Source organism: Meleagris gallopavo, chromosome 7 (genome assembly GCF_905368555.1).
Source record: "Meleagris gallopavo chromosome 7, MGAL_WU_HG_1.1, whole genome shotgun sequence".
NCBI lineage: Eukaryota > Metazoa > Chordata > Aves > Galliformes > Phasianidae > Meleagris > Meleagris gallopavo.
The window spans coordinates 24,901,321-24,922,047 of NC_139410.1; the positions used below are offsets into that span (position 1 = coordinate 24,901,321).

Here is a 20,727-nt window from a genome sequence, read left to right on the forward strand (position 1 = left end):
ATAGACATGAAGGCCCGCGGTGGGCTGGGGGACACTACAGCGCCCACTCATTGGCTTCGACAGATTGGAAACGATGGAAACTTGAAATGGGTCAACACTGGACGAAGTGAAAAGGATTCAGCTTTTGTCACTGCAGCTGCTGTATGCGTTTAAGGGCCTTAGGCGTTTGTCCTCAGTTTGATAAAATGAAATTCCTTGCCATTAAGTGACACAGTGACGTCCTACAGAAAAACCAGCAGTTCCCAGCATCGATATGCGAGTTAATATTAACAGGTCTTGTTTCAGTCTTAAGTAAAATCTCATTTTATTATGTGAAGAAAAATAAAAAAAAGCTGTTATGCATATTTTGTGGATATATTTAATTTCAGTTGACAAATAGTTGTCTGGGTACAGACTTGAAAATATATATATAGTTTACTTGTGGATCTTAATTGTTTAATTGCAAAATAAAGATGTGCTTTAGTAATTTAACTGTTCGGCCCTTTTCTCGCCGTCCCCGTTCCCCCCGGCCGCCTCGTGGGCCGCCCCGCAGCGCCGCGCCCCGCCGGCCGCTACCACCTGGCGGCTCGGGGCGGGGGCGGCCCCAGCTCCACCCCGCAAAGGGGCGGTGGCCTCGTCCGTCCCCTCCGCGCGTCCCTTCCCGCCGTGGTCGTCGCGTCGTTCCTTCCTCGGCCCGGAGCCGCCGCCGGCAGCCCGCAGGTGAGTGAGTAACGCGGCCGGGCGCGGCGGACGCTTTCCCGCCGGAGGTTCTCCCGCATCGCTCCGCCATGTTGTCGGGCCCGCCCCCCCGCTCCCGGCCCGCCCCGTGCAGCCGCCGTGCCGCACGGCCCCGGCGCGACGCCGCCGCCAGGTGAGGGGTCCGGCCCTGAGGGGAGGCGGCGGGCGGGGGTCGGCGCCGGGCCGCGGGGCGAGCGCCGAGAGCGGCCTCGTACGGAGGTGGCGCCATGGCCGCGGGTGGGAGCTCAGGCGTCCAGCCGTCCGGCCGGGGGGAGGTTTCTGCGATAAAATCTGTGTAAAACCCTTTGGTCTGCGAGCACCACAACGCCGCGAGCTCCGAGGTTAGTCTTCTGGCTCGGAGGGCAGCGCTGCGGCTCGTTAAGAAGGCGTTTGGTGTCAGCCATGGGCTGTACGAGGGCTCGCGGCGCCGGGCTGCGCCCTGCACGGCTGCACGTCCTCCGGGAGTCGCCGGCAGTCACTGGAGGCTCGAGCTCCCCGAACGGCGCGGGTGTGTGCAGCTCCACGGACGCCCCGTTGGCGCTTCGTTAGAAGCGCTTGAGTTGGAAGGGACCCTTACAGAGTCACCTAACCCAGCTTCCTGCAGCCAACAAGGAAATTTCAATCCTTGACGTCTTTTTATTTCCGACCCTTTCTTAGCAGTTCGAGTCATGATTATTATGTCTCTCATTCCCACAACAACATAACCCAAGCCTTTTCTCGCATTTCCCAGCCAAGATGCTGAGTTTCTTCCGCCGGACGCTGGGGCGCCGCTCCATGCGCAGACACGCAGAGCGGGAGCGGCTGCGTGAAGCCCAGAGGGCTGCGACCCACATCCCAGCAGCTGGAGATGCCAGGTCGGTCATCACCTGCCGTGTGGCTCTGCTGGATGGCACCGACGTCAGCGTGGACCTGCCGGTACGACCCTGGGACGATTCTGCTTGATAGCATGTGTTGAGCTGATGGAGCTTTTTGCTGTTTTGTGGGTTAGATACGGGGTATCTGTTTGTTACTGTATTAGCATTGTGCTTTGAGTTCTGCCAAGTCAATGGGCACAAAAACAATCGTTGAATGTCCCGAGTTGGAAGAGCACCGTAAGGATCATCGAGTCTAACTCTTGGCTCTAAAGGTATTGGAGAAACGGCTGTTGTCATTGCTCACCACAACTTGTGTTGCCAGGTGTCACTGTGCTTTCAATCAGTGCTTTCTGGGGTGTTCATGAGCTACGGGAAAGACATGTAGGTCCTGGAGTGCATCCAGAGAAGGGCAGCAAAACTGCGAGTGGTTTGGAGCACAAGTCTCACAGGATGCTGCTGAGGGAACTGGGACTGTTCAGTCTGGAGAAGAGGAGACTCAGGGGAGATCTTACTGCTCCCTGCAACTCCCTGAAAGGAGGTGTGACAAGTAGGGGTTGGTCTCTTCTCCCAGATAACAGCAATAAGATGAGAGGTGATTGCCTCAAATTGTGCCGGTGAGGTTCAGGTTGGGTTTTAGGAAACTTTTCTTCTTGGGAAGGTTAGTGAGGTACTGGCACAGGCTGCCCAGGGAGGTGGTGGAGGCACCGCCCCTGGAGGTGTTCAGTAAGAACCGTGGAGATGTGGCACTGAGGGTTGTGGTCAGCGGGCATGGTGGGGACGGGCTGACAATTGGAACAAGATGATCATAGAGGTCTTTTTAAACCTTAATGATTCTATGATCTTTAGAAAGCACGCAGTAGTTCTTGACTGGATGTGCGCATAGCCAGTCACCGTTGACACACAGCAGAATATCAGGAATTATTTGTTGGGCTGTTTTTGTGTATGCCTGGATGCAGTTCTTATCTTCAGCATGGGAGGGGACAAGAAGAATTCTATTTCCTTCTCCTCCTCAAGGCAGATTGCTATGAGACTGCCCTTGCTGTATGTAGTGCTTTGTTGGGAGTGAGGTGTTAGCCACTGGTTTGCATTTCTAAGGCTCCTTTAATGTGCACGTGTCTGTGTTTAATGATACGCCTGGGTTCAGTCCACAGGACAAGCAGTAGCAACAGGAGCTTTGTGCTCAGGTTTTCCATGTCCCATGTTGGCGACTTGTGCAGAGCTCACATAGCACAGTTAGGAAGCTGTGTGTCTGTGAGGCCTTCTGAGCAGTTCTGTAGGATTTAGCCTCTAACAGCAGTGGTGCTGGTGTTGGAACTACTGGCCAGAAAGAGCATTCAGAGCAGCCATTCTTAACATGATTTTTCTTTCCTTCCTCCCTTAATTCAAGCACATTTCTAGAATTGAGTGCTAGGCAGCCTAAGGAAAGCCCAAAGGGGTGCTGAGCTGAGCAGTGTTGTGTCCTGCTGTATCCAAAAACCTGAGTAACACAGTGTGGGAGGAATAGTTGGGCATCTCTGTTTGCCAAGTGGCCGTATGGACAGGCATTTAGAAGGTAATAAAACTAATTTATTCATCTCTGAAACAGCGTAATGGACGTGTCCAATGCTGCCTAGTGCCTAGGATGTTTGATTTGAGGCCAGGAATGCCCACAAACACTTTATAGAAAGAGTTGCACTTAAAAAGTACTTGGGTTTAAATGAGTGTCTCCAAATAACCAGAGTAGGAATCTTTGGGGCTGAAGGCGCCTGTAACAACATTTCTGAGGCTCTGGGGAGCATAAATTGAGCCTGAAGAGGAGTCGTGACCTCCCATCTGGGCTATAGACTTAGGTCAGGGTGTAGTGGTAACTATTCTTTTTTGCAGGAAACAGTCACTTTTTTTCCACTGCTGTTTTTTTCTTTGTAAGCCAATAGAAAGCCTTGTCCAGGAACATCTAGGTTCACGAGTAACAGTAAACAAACAAGCTAAATCTGCATAGTAAGGTGCCATAATTACAGCCCACTGTCAGCGGCTGACACACTACTTCCTTGGTGATTAAAATACAATAAATTAGAAGTAAATTAAATGTTTAATTTCAGACTGTGTCTCACATTGCTTGTATTTGGAGGTTGAATTGTGAGCAGGAAGAGGAAGGAGTGGAGGGTACAAAATCCTGAAGAAACAGTGTTTCTTTCTAAAATCTAAAGCTAAATGAGAAGCCCACATGTGCTCACGGAGGTGTTTTTTTCCTTTTACGAGAACTTTCTGTGAGAATAATCGGCCCCTTTGAGCTGAGGCATTTTCCAGGACTGGTTCTGTTACTTTGGCAGTAGGTTTGGTTTAGAATGGGCCCTTGTTTTCTCAGGCTCCCTGGGATCTGCCAGTTCAGTCGTGCGTAGTGCTATTGTCTAGCTCAGTTCTGCAAAACCATCTTACCCAAAAGAATAAATAACAGAAAGTGTTTCCTAAGACTGAATCATTCAGCAAACAAGTTACTTCACAGCTGGAGAAAGATCTGGCTTGGCAGGACGGAGAGGGCAAAAGCCAGTGCTTCACCTTTGTTAACCCACAGTAGAGAAACACTTGGTGCTGGCATGACTTGCTGCTGCCACAACTGTTGCTTTCCGCAATGAAAGAAGATGTTGCTTTCCATATTGCGTTTGTCCTTGTTTCCTTGTGCCCCTGGGCAGAACAAACGTGTGGTTTTTTGGCAGCCGGGCAGTAAGTTCGGGCAAGAAAACGCTGTGAAAAATAATCAATGTGATTTTGTTCCGCTTCCAGCTGGAGCCATTCTCCAATCTGGCTCCCCGTGTGCCTCCCCAAATGTGGTGAAGAAGCACTTAGAGACGGCGTAAGATTTATGCTGGCTTGTTAAGCTGTAGCTCTGTGAAGAATGTGCCACTGAAAGAACAGTATTCCAGAACTGTGCCCGTTCTTAGGGCTGACTACATTGGTGATTGCTGAATTTCTGTTTCAGTCATGTTCCCTGTGGCCTCTTGTGTAAGCCGAGCATGTTTTGGAGCCTTTTTAAGGAGCAGAGGCTGATGTTTTGGCAAATACTGACAATGAAACAAGAAGGGTCTGTTGTAAATGAAGCAGTTGAGCTTAATTTATTAAACAGAGCCAGGGCTTGAGCAGTAACCCTGCTTTTTGTCCGCCGGTCTTATCTGTGGTCCCTGTCAAGCCCCTTCATCTGTCTGCTTTTCTATTTCTTCTTTCTAATCAGAAAATTGCCTAACTTGAACTATTCCTCAAGGCTACAGCCGTGTGCAGTACGTAGACTGAATTCTTTGCGAAGAATCTACGTATTTTGCAGCTGTGTCAATGATTAAAGAGTCTCGGTGCTATGTGTGCTATTTCCTGTCACCTCGGTGCATTCAGAACGGGGAGTGTGAGCTTCACACAACTCACCACAGCTCCTCTGGGGCAGATGGAAGAGTTCCTTTTTTTCCCCAGTCTTCATTTTGGATTCTAAGGTTGTGTTGGGACCTGGTGGTTCTCCCTGTCTGTTACAGCTGGTTTTTATTCTCCTTTTAGAAGCCTGATGTCCAGAGGCATTCAGTGAGTTTTGTCTGACTGTCATATGTAGTAAAACATGGAGGCGTTGATTTTGAGGTTTGGTTTTGCTTTGGTTTAGAAGCGTGTGGATGGATTTATGTGGAGAACAAGTGCAGCCCTGCAGCGGCAGGCGTACGGGAAATCCACGCTCTGTGGAAAGCAAGGACTTTGTTTAAAAACAAAACAAAACGAAACAAAAAAAACCCTGACCCCACTTAACTTATTAACCCGCAGTTTGCATAATCTTCTGGTGGATGACGGAGCGTTAATTATGTTCCAGCTGCTGTGTATCCAACCTGAGTTTGAGGCAGGAGTTACCTATAGGCAGCTCCTTCAGGTGTGAGCCCCAGGTAGGGAGGATGGCTCAGCTGGAACCCCAGCAGCTTTCTGCCCTGTATTCCTTCCCTCCCTACGTGCCGTTCAGCATGGGGATGGTCCTTGTCCTTGTTCTCATGGAGTATGGTTTAAACGAGGTCTTACATAAACCAGCTGCAGAACGCAGTAGAATCGTAGGATTTAGCCAAGCTGTTCACAGTTTTGGAGTATTGCTTACAAAATAAGATTAAAAGGGCTGTACTTTGTTGATTATATAAAATTAAGGAATCACAGAATCATAGCATGGCCAGGGTTGAAAAGGACCACAATGATCACCCAGTTCCAACCCCCTGCTGTGTGCAGGGTCACCAGCCAGCAGACCAGGCTGCCCAGAGCCACATCCAGCCTGGCCTTGAACGCCTCCAGGGATGGGGCATCCACAGCCTCCTTGGGCAACCTGTTCCACTGTGTCACCACCCTCTGTGTGAAAAACTTCCTCCGAATATCTAACCTAAACCCCCCCTGTCTCAGTTTAAGACCACTTCCTCTTGTCCTATCACTATCCACCCTTGTCAGCAGTCGAATCTGTGTGGAACACCACAAAATGTGGCAGCAAACCATTAGCAGTGCTGCTGGCTTCTTGTGTGGAGGGAAATGATCTGTGCTGATCTGGCTGCGAGATCAGAGATGTGTTGTGATAGTTGTTTTTACTTAATAATCCAGTCTGGTTTTCTAAGCTCGTAAAATACTTGTGGCTCCTTGCTTGAGTATTTGTGGCTGTGAATATGAAATACAGACTGCTTTCTGTAACACAGATACTGCTTAAAGAGAAAATCTAGCAATGCCAGAGATGTTGGAAAATTTAGTTTTGTAGCAGGCTAGATTTTAAATTTTCAAACTATATCTCAGCTGGCAAAAAAACAGTGAGTAAATAAATAGCATTTGTTTGTGTGGTGTATTCAGACCGTGACATTTTGGATGCTCAGGGGTGGCCTGGTCAGCATTTGGGGTTTGCTGTGCTGCAGGATGCTCAATTGTCCCCAAGATTTAGCATTCCTGACTTGCTGCATAACGCTGTGTTTTGGCCCAAGCACTGCTTTCTGCTGAACTGCCCCGTGATGAGTTCAGGCCAGTTGCAGAGACCCTGGTGTGCTCTTCACCAAGCTGAGAACCCTGCAGTGCAACGCCAGCCCAAAGTGTTTGGGACAGGTGCTTAGTTGCTAAGGCTTAATGCTGGGCTAGCAACTCAGAAATGTTTATATCAGAAAAAAACGTTAGGAAAGACAGAAATGGATTAAATCAAATGTGTGACCGTAAATTGGTCTGTGCTGGGGATCAGGTAAGAGTTCTGCCAAAACAAGCTGGCAGGTAGCAGTGTTTTGAATCTTTACTCTTCTCCTTCTAGGCTCAGTAAGCCTGAGCACAGTGCACTGAAACCCTTCTGTACGGTATTCTAATGGACTTAGGGTTACGGCGGGTGTTGAAATCAGCTCCCCTGGCTGCACGGAGCAGAGTGGTTAGCAGTAGTTCATTGGCAACTATTAAGCAGGCTGAAAATATTTGTCCTGCGAGAGCAACCCCAGCCCTGCTGCAAGGAGGGGAGAAAAGGGAAGAGCAGAAGTAACAGCCAGGTGAAAATGTCATTTACATTGAGTATTGCCACTGGAGAATTAGGGGAACTTCCACCAGGTCACGCAGTGGAAGTGTATCTTTGAGAATGGAATAAGGAAGCCTTGAAGAGTTTGAACTTAACACCGGGGAGCGTGTGAAACTTCTGCTGACCTACACCGAACGCACAGCTGAGGGTTTCAGTCACATGCAAAGTGCTGCATAATTAATTCTGTGCTGACAGCTCGGTGATTTAAGTCAGAAAGCAGCCAGCGGCCCTGGAAACCTCCCCCCGCTGCTTCGGAGCTGTTCTCCTGCATTGCTCGCTCTGAGCCCACCCCCAATGAACCTTCGGTGTGCTGCTGAGAGCGGCATCCTGGTGAGCTGCAGCAGGGAATCCACCCGTGTGCAGGTGTGCCTTTCACTTGTTGCTTCCTCAGATGGTGTGTGCCACAACTCCGGCTCCCAGTTAAGCTGCTCCGGGGCCGGTCCCCAGGAGGGCTGTCAGCCTTGGCATTTGGCTGGGCTAAGTGGTTAATGACAGTCCTAAGGAGTGACTTCATGCAGAATTGAGAAGAATCTCAAATATTCTGCGGAACAAGGTGGAAATGACCCTTTAGTTTTAAATCAGGTGCAGAATGCTTTGTGCGAGATGAAGCCTTCTTCTAATTTTGCTGTTGCAAATGATTTAATTTTACTCCCATCTGTATATTGTGTGCTTAAGAAGAGAATATAGTATGCACCAGGAGCATCTCAATAGACCACTGCCTTGCCCTTTACAGACAGACATCACTGACTCAAATCGTGGATGAGATGTTTTTACATGCAGGTAATTTGCCTTAAGGCTGCTGCTGGGAGAGTCTCTCTGCTGCCTAGTAAATCTGCCGCTGTCCAAAAAGCACTTTATTTCATGTCCAAAAAGCACTTTATTTCACATCAACAGATAAAATTGCCCGGGATGAGTTTGGTGAGGTGTACATCTCAACATAGTCATTGTACTTTTTTTTTCCAGTGTATTATTATGAAGGAGTTCTTACCGTGAAAAATGCATGTGGTATCGAACCTGCTTAGTGTTATTTACTTGCTTTCTCTTTAAAAGACTTAATTAATTTTTGATTTTTTTAGATCATCACTTTAAAAGCAGTGTTTACATGGGACTGGAGCTAAGGTTTTGTCATAAATTATGTATGAGCATATGCAGTGGCTTTTTGCAGCTACAAGTTGAGCTTTATGTAAATGCCTTATCTTAAGTACTGTTTGTTGAAGTTCCTTGCCCCAGACTGTTTCCTGGCAGTCACTAGAAGCACTTGCTAATGGAATGCTATCTCCTAATTCAGCCTGCTTTTCTATCCACTTCAGAACTTGTGAGTTGCCCAGACAGCAAACTGGTAATTTCTACAGCAACTTCTCCTATACTTCACTCTGAAAATGTTTCACTGTGTTAGATATCGTCAGTGATACTAGTTGTGTTTCCCATTCCTTATCAATGGATAAGGAAAGCCTGAAAGGGACAGTGATTAAATTATATCCTAACACTGTCAGCCTTGTCGAGTCCACGTGAACACGTTCCAAAAAAGGGCATTATCACAGAATCACAGAATGACCAGGGTTGGTAGGGACCTCAAGGATCACGAATCTCCAACCCCCTGCCACATGCAGGGCCACTAACCTCCCCAGTTAATACCAGACCAGGCTGCCCAGGGCCCCATGCAATCTGGCTTTGAACACCTCCAGGGATGGGGCATCCACAACCTCTCTGGGCAGCTGTTCCAGCACCTCACCACTCTCTCTTTAAAGAACTTCCCCCAACATGCAACCTAGATCTTCCCTCCCTAATTATGCACGGCACATAAGGATATTACAGATGCTTCTTGTGAGGTGTGTGTTTAGCATTCAGAAAAATAGGCATCACAAAAAGTGAGAGAGAAATCTTTTCCAGATTATATTCTAGGAAGCTTAATTTTTGAGTCATCTTACTTTCGTAACTACAATATAAAGCATAACTTAGATAAGAGGATAAATTGTGCAGTAGGCATTAAATCCTTCTGTCTTTTCAGAAAAAAGCCAAAGGCCAGCTCCTGTTTGAGCAGATCATGTATCATCTGGACCTTATAGAAAGCGACTATTTTGGATTAAGGTTCATGGATTCTGCACAAGTGGCGGTGAGTAGCAGCCAATCTCAATATTAAATTGCAATATTGACCGAAAAGCCAAAAGAAAACTGAAGCTGTGTGTTGCAGGTAGGAGGATATGGTTGTGTACCAGATAGTTTGCACAGAGACCTCTTGGAAGCTTAAGTTTGTAAAAGTGTAGCTGCTTTTGAAAACAGCAGCAGAGCATTGCTTGTCATGGGCACCCACCCTTCTTTCACATGCACTTGTATGGTTTTATGTAGGTCTTCTCATGGCTTAGCCTGCAAGGATGGCTCCTTGTGTACTTCCTTATTATTTTTTTTCTTTTGTGTTTAAGTGGAATGTTAGGATACGTTAGTGCACCTGTGTGTGTTTGTAAGCCTGATGGCTTCTGTTCAGAATTACTGAGATCAAGTTTTGCGTTCAACCTGTAATCGTGCATTCCTCTTTTGAGGAGAAAGCATTTGACTCTTCAGCACCCGAAGCAAACTCCATGACCAGAAGGACTGGCTGCTGCTGGGAGCAGGGAGGTGTAGCTCTGAGGAGGAAAAGACTGTTGTGCTGAGGAGGGGGATGTTATTTAGAACCATGCATACCTCCTGTCAGCAGAAATTAGAAGGCAGTCTACTGCACACCTCTTTATATTTATAAAAGTCGCGTTAGCTGTGTTAAGCATGCACAGTCAGAGGTGATGATAGTAGGTATTGTTATAGTGAATGGCTCCACTGCATCTATTTGTCCTCTTCAGAAAAGATGTAATTTGCTTTAGATCTTCTGACTTGTGGCATCTGAAGCATTTCTGTGAGCTCCTAGGATCCTGTGCGGCGTTAGTTGTAACTGGTGGCACAAGCTGTGTGCTGAGCTGTTGGCCCAGACCGGACTGTTTTATTGTCACGCAATGTCGGTTCGTCCTCAATCTGTGAAACCTGTGAAGGTTTTCTGTCTGAGGAGTGGCTTATGGCTCACTTTTGTCCAACGAATTGTTGCTTTGTCCAGACAGCCCTGATGAGTACCTGATAGCACACCCTGTACCAGGTACAAAGCGGTTTTGAAGTTTTGTTTACTTTTCTTAGCTATGTATGAGGCTCGGTAGAAGCTACGGTCTGTTTAAACTGGGCATCGAGGATACTTTCTTTGTAACAAAGCAGGAAGGATTGCTTTGTGCCAGGAGAGCTGAGCACCACCGCCGGAGAGAACTGCTTCAGGAACTGAGCAGCAATTGTGATGGCAGCTTTCTTGCAAAGAGGAGCTGGCACGTCCTGGTAGAAACGCGGGTTGGTGCACAAAGAAAACCTCCTGGAAACAAAGGCAGGGTCTACAAAGTGACTTTTCAACAGTTACTTAGCAGACCTGCTAAATCAACAGCAGAAGAGTCTGGTCTCATAGTGAACAGGGCTATCCGCTAGCTCTGAAGGAAGAAATCATTTCTGCTACCCAATTTAAATCTAATTATATTGCTTCACTGCCTGGTTGCACGTGAAGATATTAAAAAAAAAAAAAAAAAAAAAAAGTAAAAACCCTTAAAATGCAAGCAACGTGTAGGTAGCTGGAAAAAAAATATCTGAGAGACACTGCTTGTTTTGATTACAAGTGAATGTTCAGTAAATCATGTCTATACAAAGGATACTATTCCAAGTATGTAGATGCCTTTTATTGATTCTTTTGAACTTCAGTGACTGGTCAGCGTTCAAATTTATGATGTGCTGAGAAAAACAAAACAAAACGTAAGACAAGCTCTTCCTGATATTTTGCACTTAAGCATTCAGATAGTTGTTGAAAGAATTTGTGAAGTGAAAAAACTGTTTTTTTTTCCATGTGATTTCTGTGTTAATTGCTGGTCTGATGGATAAGGATAGTCACAGTAAGAGGCAAAGGAGGTGTTTACACGTTTGTTCACAGCATGCCAGGCTTGATCTGAGTGCTGCTGAAGCCAAGGGAGCAGGTTATTGTGAATATGAGCAGCTTTGGTTCAGGCTGATGCTGAGCAGCACAGCATGCCCAGTGATGGCACCTAAAAAGATTGAGGATAACTTGCTGGGCTTTTGGCTTTCCCCATAGCCATATGGAAAAGAAGTTTCCTGTAAGGAAGTACTGACTGCTGAACTTAGGAATTTACTAACTGTTTAAGTTGCAAGCATCAAAGACTTGCTGTTCCTAATGGAGCGATAGTGCACAGCTCTGTTCCTTCAGCAGCTGTTTTGCCTTCTGTAGCATTCAGTGCTGGAAATGGCTGTACGGCATCGCACCAGCTATGCAGCCAAGAGGTTCACAAACAGGGACAGGTTTTAACCTCACCATCTTAATTAAGAACAAAACAGCAACAAAAACTTATTTGCCCTACCTTCTTGAACTGTTGCTGGTTTTTTAAATTATTATTTCTGAAGAAGCAGACTGTTTCAGTAATGACTGCCACTACTTTGTTCCATGTGCTGCCTGTCATTTAGGGAGCCTTATCTCTGGATTTTAGCAGGAGGCTGCGTTGTACAAACTCTCATCAGAGTGTGAACTTAAAGGATCTTTTTGCCAGGTCCACTTGAATTCCATTTTAATCACTTGGAGTAAATCTTAAGTTTGCTGATGTCTGTGTGCATCCATGCACAAGGTGGGTTTTTTCCTTCCTTCCCCTCCATTGGAAAGCAGTTGTTTCCCTTCTGCCGTGCACCCCCATCCCAAGCTGGCTCTGCAGGCAGCAGCCCTGGTGAGCAGACTTGGACGCTCAGTGCCTGTCTTGGGCCTCCCAGAGCCTGCACTGGAATGTGGAGGAGATGAGAGAAAGCAGAAGGGCAGTGAGGCGGGCACACAGCTGCTCTGGTGGTCTGCAGAGGCTCTCTCAGCTCATCCTGTGTCTAAATCACCTGCAAGCCTCAGGTGGAAAGTGTATGTTGTTACGGTGGAGGGAAGGAGTCAGTCAGTTCTCTCAGAGCAAGTGAGTTTGTGGAATAGGAAAAAGAGATCATAGCATTTTCTTAAAAAAAAAAAAAAAAAAAAGTACTCCATTTTACTGGCTCTGTAAGCAGAGCTGACAAATATTTATTTCATTCCTCTTTAAAGTTCCTGCTTTATTTTAGAAATACTAGATAACATTTTAAATAGCTGTCTGTAGCTACTTTGTGTACATGACTATTAAGGGCATTTGCAGCTGTGCGCAGCGCGGCGGTTGGTGGTGTTCTGATCTGCACCTGATCCATTAGTCCCTGCATCCTGGCTGTGTGCCAGCCCTGCCCCGAGTGCAGGAACAGGTTTGCACTTAGCACCACAACCTGGCAGTGCCGGTTCTGTCTCATAGCCCTGTTGCTTTCCTGCCCTCCTTGGGGCCCGCTCGGAATTTCGTGGCACAAAGCTGAACCGAAGGCGTGCTGCCAGTTATGGAGTTTGTCTGTATGAGATGTGAGGTGCCGTTTGGGCTTGGTGTGGTGATGCAGTGTTACCTGGGCACTGCGAGCACCCAGGACATGGGGTGCAGGACAGCTTGTTCAGCCCATGCCATTACATTGCATGGGGTGCTAGGATTCCTGTTGCACTGAGTCACCTCTTAGGTGCTGCAAGCTGTCGAGGTGTTGATGGCCCTCCAAAGCAGGTCTCTTCTGCTGGCTGGGTGCTGGTTTTCCAACTTTAATTTCTGGTGTAAACACTTCAGCAGTGGGAGTTTGTGCAGTTGTGTTAGGAAGCATGGCATGTACATGTAGGAGTTTCTCTCGGCCTGCCATCTACAGCTTACTTTTCACATGCTCTTATGTGCAGTCTAAACTAAACCATTATTTTGGCTTCAGATAGTCAGCCTTTATGTCTAGTATAGAGCTTAGAATTAGCATTAGTAAATGAGGAACCAACTTCTGTCCTCCCATGTGACGATTGCTGAAATGTCAGCTGCAAATAGACTGGGGAATCGTGTGGAGCTGGCTGTTTTGTTCAGACATCCAAAGCTCTGCTGCTTATATACTGCACTCGAGTGATCCAAAAAGAAGGACCAAGTGACAACAATATTTACTTTCTTTGTCCTCTCCACATCTAAGTGATCGCAGCTGAGTCAGAAAGTTGGGTTCTGGTTTCTGCCTCCATGGATTACTCTGATTATTGATGTGTGGGGTCAGTTTTTGGTTGGATAGGGTGAATTTTTTAGTAGTTGAAAAAAGAAATAGTGGCAGAATGCTTTTAAATGGATGATACGTTCTTGACAATTGGATTTAAACAAGGTACGTCAAGATGTTTCTGTTACTAACATTTGCATTATAAATTTTTGACTGAAAGTATCTTCAATAGGCACTGAGAACTGTGAATTGTAAAAGATTTGGATTAGACTATTTTTATAGACTAGTTGTTTGTACAACATGGTGTTCACTAAAATGCAGGGGTTTTTGTTTGTCTTCTGTGAGATCTCCTTATTGATGAATGCATTTATTTTTCAGCACTGGTTGGACAACACAAAAAGCATCAAAAAGCAAGTTAAAAGTAAGTGTCCTTCCCATTTTCTCTTTGAACCACACACTGAGCAGGAGGCACAGAGTTGAACTGTGAGGTGGGAAAAGGACTGTGCTCAGGGAGCAGAACACAGGGACAAAACCCAGTGTGTAGCTGCTCACTGCTTAATGACCTCTTCCCTCTACAGCTCATATTACTTTCATCTAATGCCCTTAATTAAACATGTTAGAGGCTCATTAATTATAGTTTAAATAGAGACAAGGCAGCTGAAGGTGCTTTAGCACCACAGATCTTTATCCTGTCTATAGGAAAACTTGTCTTGGAACCTCCATCCCCTGCAGTAGCTCAGAATGCCTCAGTCTGTTTGAGTCCATCACTCCAGTCATTACCCACTGTACAACTCTCATTGTGGCCTATTTGAGTCTTTGGTCCTTGTTTGGGTAATCTGGGACATCAGCTGATTTCAGCTGATTTAGTCCAGCAGCTTCCTCTCTGTCTGATGCAGGAAGTCTCTGGGGATTTGTAGTGCTCTTATTAGTAAAACAAACATTTTGGAAGCACCAACAGAAAATTCCTACTGTCAGATACAGGAATGTACAGAGGGCTGTGAGTTTTTAAAGAACTGTTAAACCATCCTTCTGCTGGATTAACCCTTCAGTTTCGAGAGATGATGATTCTTCCATGGAAAGGTCTGTTATATCTCCCCTCAAATATGTCAAAAATTTACTGGAATATACAGATCAAAATTGTCAATAGGTGCGTGCTTCCCAGAGCTATGGAAAGTCACCGGAGAGGCTCACAATGTACAGTGTAGGGATTGGACTGACCACAGAGCCAAGATCCTCAGCTTTCTTGGATGGAGCCCTTAAATGTGGGGATTAACCTAGATTTTCACGTGCTTGGCAGGACGCATCAACTTAATGTGATATGACTCCTGGATTGATGTGTAACACATACAACCTTTTTGTGTGTATATTTAAGTGTACTTTCACCCTGCACTTCCCTGTCACAGAGACATTCCTAACTTAAGACCTTGTGGTAGGACAGTGCTGATTTCAGTCAGTGTTTGAGATGTGATTTTGTGTAATAAAAAAAAAGTCTCACCCGGTACATGTTAACTCTGTCTTGAATGAATTCTCCTTTGCAGTCGGCCCACCATACTGTCTGCATTTTCGTGTCAAGTTTTACTCGTCAGAGCCCAACAATCTGCGTGAGGAGCTCACAAGGTGGGATGGATTTTGTGAAGGGGATAGCCATGAGAGCCTAAAAAGGGCCAGGAAAGTGTGGCTTTTGGGTATTTCTTTGAACAGTTGTGCAGTGCTTTGGAGAACTCCTTAAAGCTGATGGCTTACCTGGCTGTTGGTAAATGTATCAGTATTTGCTATATTAGTTTACGCACTATTTTTCATTACGCATCTCCAGCGGCCGCTCTGTTTATATGCAGTGGACAGACGTTTTTACTGACGTGCTATCATTTGTCTGTATTCTGCTGAATGCATTTAGTTTTAGCTGCCTGTTTTTTTATGCAGAAAAGCACTGAACTGCAGGCTTTGCTTTGGTAGAAATAAGGTTGGTTATGTTTCATTGCGTCTATGATCTTTGCAGTGGTCACACAAAGAGAAAATGCTGTTTTACACTGTTTTGAGGTGGCTGACAGTACTGCCTGTGGAGGATTGTACTGTCAGGTGAGCAGATAATTCTCTTGTTAAAAGCATTTTATATATGCTCGTTCACAGTGCTGCATTTCATGTTGGACTGAGACATATTTGGGGTGCTTTGAAAGGGAACACAAATTACCATCTGTCAGCTGTATAAATCTGTTGTGAAAAACAGCGTTACTTCGCATTGTTGTCACCACTGCTGATGATCCATTTTGGAGAGAAAACAAAGTTGTTACGTTTTCTTGACAGCTGTAGACACTTCATACCCCCAGCCATTTATAAGAGTGCGAAGTGGATGTGCTTGGTGTTGGTGTTTATCTCTGTGTGAATCTTCGATCTGCGCTCCAGCCAAATCCCTCAGAGTGCCACCAGGAAGATTACAGTAGCATTACCCTTTGCAACCATATGTACTCTGTGCAGCTTCTTACTCACGTCTCTTAACTTCTTGTTAGAATTGTGTAAATTTCTTCTTGGTAACCTGGGAGGAACGTTTTACTTCCTGATTTATGTTCCCAGAGCAACAGATAATTATCTTTAAAAATCATAATAATAGGAAAAGTTCAGACCAGTATCTGTCTACCAATCTGAAACATTTTCATCTGTCTTGACTGAGTTCTGTCAGTCAGACCTCGCTGTACAGGTTTTAGCATGACAGAACTGAAACCTGAGGGCTTTTAAACCCTGTCTATCTGCTTAGCTAATCCCCCAGACCAGGAGTGCAGCACGCCTGTCTTCTGTCTTGAGAATGTTTCACGAAGCTGCAGTGGGAAGAGGAGCTCTGCTCTGGGTTACTGGTGATACTATGGCTTTCCAGGAGTTCCACTTTATCTTATGGTAGGACACACAGCTGGAGACTGTTGTCATCAGCTTCCACAGGTGCAGCTTGGTCACATTTTCTGCTGGTTTCCTGCTAGATGCTACCAGGCAGAGGTCATGTAACACAGCCTGAGCAAGGGAAGTGTGCTTGAATTGTTTGCAAGTGTTGCGTGGCAGATAAGTACAGGTTGGTCACACCCACTGCACACTGGGAGTCTGTGCTCATTCTTTGGATATCCAGGGTCACTACTGTACAAATGCATTCCTTATGTAGAGGCCAGGTTTGGATAATGAGTGCTTTGTCAAAGTACTTGTGGATTTCTGAGGGACCTGCAAAAAAACTGCCTGCATCAGTTTCACATCCATGTATGTGGGTATGAGCAGACATAAGACACAAATGATCTTAGTGAACGTCAGGGCTGAAACGGAAACATCATCTTTGCCTTTGTGTAAGGCTTCTGTTCAACTGCAGTGGAATTCAATCTGGATGCCATTGCTGAAGTCATGCTTTCAGCTGTGAGGTGAGACTGCTTCTGTTGTTAACGTAAAGCTGTGCTATAATACAGAAAGAAGGCTGTGGTGTTGGGTTGGAAGATGGGTGCTGTACACTGGAGGGGGTAAACGCTTTTCGTTTAATGCTTGCCCAGTTTACACAAGAAGGAGAATACTAAATAAGGCAGTGATGTAAAATCTACCAACACTAAATTTAACAGGAGAATCGCCTCTTTTGACCATCTGGTCATGATATATTGAATAAATGCACCCCAAAATGCAGTTTTGGCTGACAGGACGTGCTGCTGACTCACACTGAGCCTGCTGTCACCTGCATCCCCATCCTTTTCTGCTGATCCTGATGAGACTCATTTAGATACTCCGTTTTGTTTTTCCATGCAGGTGTATAGTTCAGCTTCTGACAACTTCCAGTTTGGGGTTTATGTCATTTGAAATGCGTGCCACACTAACCCAATTGATGAAGCATATTTAGTGCAATTTCTTCTGTCTTGAAAAGCTATGTAAGGAGTAGAAAACTTAAGTTTTTCAGGCTCTAACTGCTTTCTCTTAACTGAGTGACACATTAGAATTGTTAATCAATGACTTCTCATTTAATCCTGCAGGTATTTATTTGTTCTGCAGCTAAAACTGGATATTCTGAGTGGAAAGTAAGTATTCCTGATAAACAGTCTTTTGGACAACTACATAGTGATTAGCATAGGATTTATTAAACTTCCATATTTGGATGACTAGTAAGTTTTGCTAAGTAATGAATTTTTCTTTAGAACTCTACTTTTGTTGCATGAGTAGTGCTCATTTAGCTTGATACTTGTCTCATTAGTTTAGTGAAAATCTACTAATCCTTTTTCAGTTTTGTACCAAATGTTCGTAGTTTCTCACTGTCAGGTGTATGAGTTGTCTGCTAAATAGTGCCAGAAGAGTTTTAATGAGGCATTTCTCTTCTGGCAGGTTGGAATGTCCTTTTGATACAGCCGTCCAGTTGGCAGCTTACAATATGCAAGGTGAGTAGGTGTGAGGGGGAAGGATGAAGTTGTCTGAACAACTTTGTGTATATATATATATATATATATATATATATTTATATTTATATGTACACACTCTTCTTACCTCTTTTAGCCTGTCCTTCTGGTATGCAGTGAACAGGTTCTGTGCAAATATTAGCAATCCAGTGTGAAACATAACTGCTCTCGAGTGTAATTTTGATGATTGTGTGTATAGAAAGTTACCGATTCCTTAGAAAACAGAACAAGGAGGTTCCGAGCATAAACAGCTTTGTCCTCAATTTGTTTTCTAATATACTTTTGTGCTAACTGTATTAATGAGTTGCCTTTGACTTCTGATTCCAGCTGGGAACTCCCTAATCCATGGTTTTCCCTGAGAGCTGCGGTGTGTCCTTTACCTACTTGTGTAGGTTGTTCATCATTGATCTTTGTGGCTGGTGTTACTTGAGGATGTGATCTTAACGAACGTGAAGCTTGCTGTAGTTGCAGAGAAACCCACAAAAGAGGGGAAACTTGAAGTTCCAGATATATCTGGGTTATATCCTTTTTGAGGATATAGCAATGAGGCCTCATTCAACCCAGTTTGAGTCTATGAACACATCCCAGAATCTGTTGTGGAGCTGTGGTACGGAAAAGGGAATTTGGAGATGTGCCATGTGTTTGTGCAGCACAAATTCTCTGTGCAGCATTCATCTTGTAAAGCAGTGTACTGTTGCACTTGGTGAGCCGGAGTTAGGTAACAGGGCCAGGTCACTGAAGTTCTTCCTCGTACGGATATTTTCCAAAACATGTTTTGCCCTTAAGGGGAGGAGCTACTAATCACGTGTAGGTATAGAGAGCTGGTGTTAAGCTGTAAAGAAACCTTTTTCCCCTGTTCTTTTGAATGGAAGAAAAATAGATAGAATACAATCTGTAGTTAAAAATATTAGCATTGTTAGAGCCTAAAGATACGGGTTTAGTGTGTAACTTTTTGGAAAATCTAAGTGATCTAATTGGGCCATATACACATTTCTTTTTGTGCTGGTCTTTTCTTTCCTCCCTCTGCAATGAGGCCTGCAGCAGGGCTTTCATCTTGCTGTCTGACAGCTGTGTACTTTATTTAAATCAGCTGGAACCCAAGCTGGCTTTGACAGCATTCCTTTCAACAGAGGCAGGCGTTTTAGTGGGAGTAAATTATTATGGAACTACAGACTTCCTCTGTCAGCATTTAAAAAAAAATAATCAAAAAGAAAAGACGAGAGAAGGAGGGGAGCGAAAAGGCTGTTAATATACCCACTGTGTTCAGATATCCAAGGCACATCATTGTATTGTGTGTAGTTTGTGCACCTGTGGAATACTTTATAGGCTTGACTTTTCCATGTCTTTTCAAATACGTTCCTTTCTTTTTCCCGTGTAACATGCGTAGTTTCTTTTTGCAGACAGAATAATTATTGGCATTTATTAGAAGATCAAGTTCCAAGTTAGAATTACTTCTGAATTTTTGGATAGAAGTTGAACATCAAGAAGCCACTTGAAATCAATGGGAGGAGCAAATACGTAGTGACTCTGAAAATCAGGACTTCCTTGTAAAAGTTTCTTAACTGAATGTCAGCATTTTAAGCATACTCAGTCTTTCCAGCAGGACTTGTTAGCATCTGTGGAAAAAGAGGGCTGCACTTTGACATAGCATGCCCACTAACTAGTATGTTCCAGTATGCTCTCTAAGTAGCATCATTTCTTGCCCCTGCTGAGCGTGTACTAGATGAGCCATTTGGTATTGACATGGCGGGCCTTGAGAAAGGGAAAGAGAAAAACCACCACCTGTGTGATGACACCCTGATACAGAGTAACTTTAGCGGGATGGATTTATAGTCACAAAACCAAAAATTAAGTTTTAGAGCAGGAAAAATAATTCGCGGAAAGCTAAAAACTGTTTTTGCATTTTACAAATTGGAATATATTTTAATAAGTACCAATTCAGTACAGAATTCCATTGTAACTTGGGTCAGCTGTTGGCTCAGTGGAGACATCAATGACAAAAAGGTTGAAAATTTTCTACAAGAAGAATAGTTTCAAGGATGTTGATAATTTCATCTTATAAGAAGCTTTTGTACTGCTTTATCAACAACACGTTGTAAAATTAATGCAAAACTTTTGTGTAGACAGTAAAATAATTTTTTTGTGTGTGTCCGTAACTTCCTTGTCAAAAAAGGTGACATTGCAATTTCAGGGAGGACTGAGAAGAGGAGGGGGAACACAGAAAGAAGCATAGTATCTAAACTAGAAAAGGACACACAACAGTTCCTGTTCATATTTTCTGTCTTTATGGTGAACACTGTTTGATAATGCTGTTCTGTTACAGCTGAACTTGGAGACTATGATCCTGCTGAGCATGTCCCTGAGCTGGTATCTGAGTTCAGATTTGTGCCTACTCAGACTGAGGAGATGGAGCTGGCCATCTTTGAGAAGTGGAAGGAATGCAGGTACAAGATTTTCCACTGCATGCCATCCAAGTGTTTGCAGTCATTTTTCTATGAAGTGAACATATTAAGAAGATACTGCCAATGCTTTTTTCTTGTTCTTATAGAAAAATGTAATCCTAATGTGTTTCTGTCATATTTTGTAAAAGGATGTAATATGAAAAATGAAGCTTCCCAAAGGTCTGAGTAAAACCATGAGGTTGCAGAATCTTGAAATGCAACAATTTTTGCTGCAGAGATTTCAAGTTAAAACTTTCAAAAGTGGCCTTCATGTTAGTGAAGGTGAAGGAGGGTCAGCAGTGCTTAGGTTTTTCACAACCTCTCATGCTTTCTTTTCCTCTTTCCTCATATGCCAGTTTTTTCTTTCTGTGCTTCTTCAGGCATCAACCTAACGGCAAAAAATGTATTTCAGGGGGCAAACACCAGCACAGGCTGAAACTAACTACTTAAACAAAGCTAAGTGGCTGGAAATGTATGGTGTAGACATGCACATAGTCAAGGTATGTTTAACCACAGCATGGTGACCTTTTGAAATGATAATGTTAGCTTTGTCCAGAGTTTAAACACAGGTTTTGCTCTGAGGGAGAAAAATGGAGCGCAGTACTCATCTAAAGTATGTAACAAGTGATGTGACTTTCTATCAACATTCCGCCTTATATTGTGCTTTTCTAGAAGATAGAAATCCAAGGATATTT

General features: G+C 44.5%; 1 protein-coding gene across 7 annotated transcripts in view; it reads left to right on the plus strand.

Moving 5' to 3' along the window:
- Nucleotides 1-546: 546 nt before the first annotated feature.
- Nucleotides 547-20,727, plus strand: part of EPB41L5 (erythrocyte membrane protein band 4.1 like 5) — a 47,802-nt gene continuing 27,621 nt past the window's right edge. For 5 of the 7 annotated variants that reach the window (XR_014884254.1, XM_085227548.1, XM_085227549.1 and 2 more), the window contains exons 1-9: nt 547-699; nt 1,448-1,632; nt 9,089-9,193; nt 13,570-13,612; nt 14,730-14,808; nt 17,175-17,219; nt 17,521-17,573; nt 19,915-20,035; nt 20,445-20,532. Coding sequence is in view for 6 of the 7 variants with exons in the window: in XM_085227548.1 (XP_085083674.1) it covers nt 1,453-1,632; nt 9,089-9,193; nt 13,570-13,612; nt 14,730-14,808; nt 17,175-17,219; nt 17,521-17,573; nt 19,915-20,035; nt 20,445-20,532 (714 nt within the window). In the remaining variant the exon portion in view is untranslated. Of the gene's footprint in view, nt 700-722; nt 851-913; nt 1,059-1,447; nt 1,633-9,088; nt 9,194-13,569; nt 13,613-14,729; nt 14,809-17,174; nt 17,220-17,520; nt 17,574-19,914; nt 20,036-20,444; nt 20,533-20,727 lie in introns of those variants that run through there. The other 2 variants (XM_085227552.1, XM_085227553.1) reach the window with 2 other exon arrangements.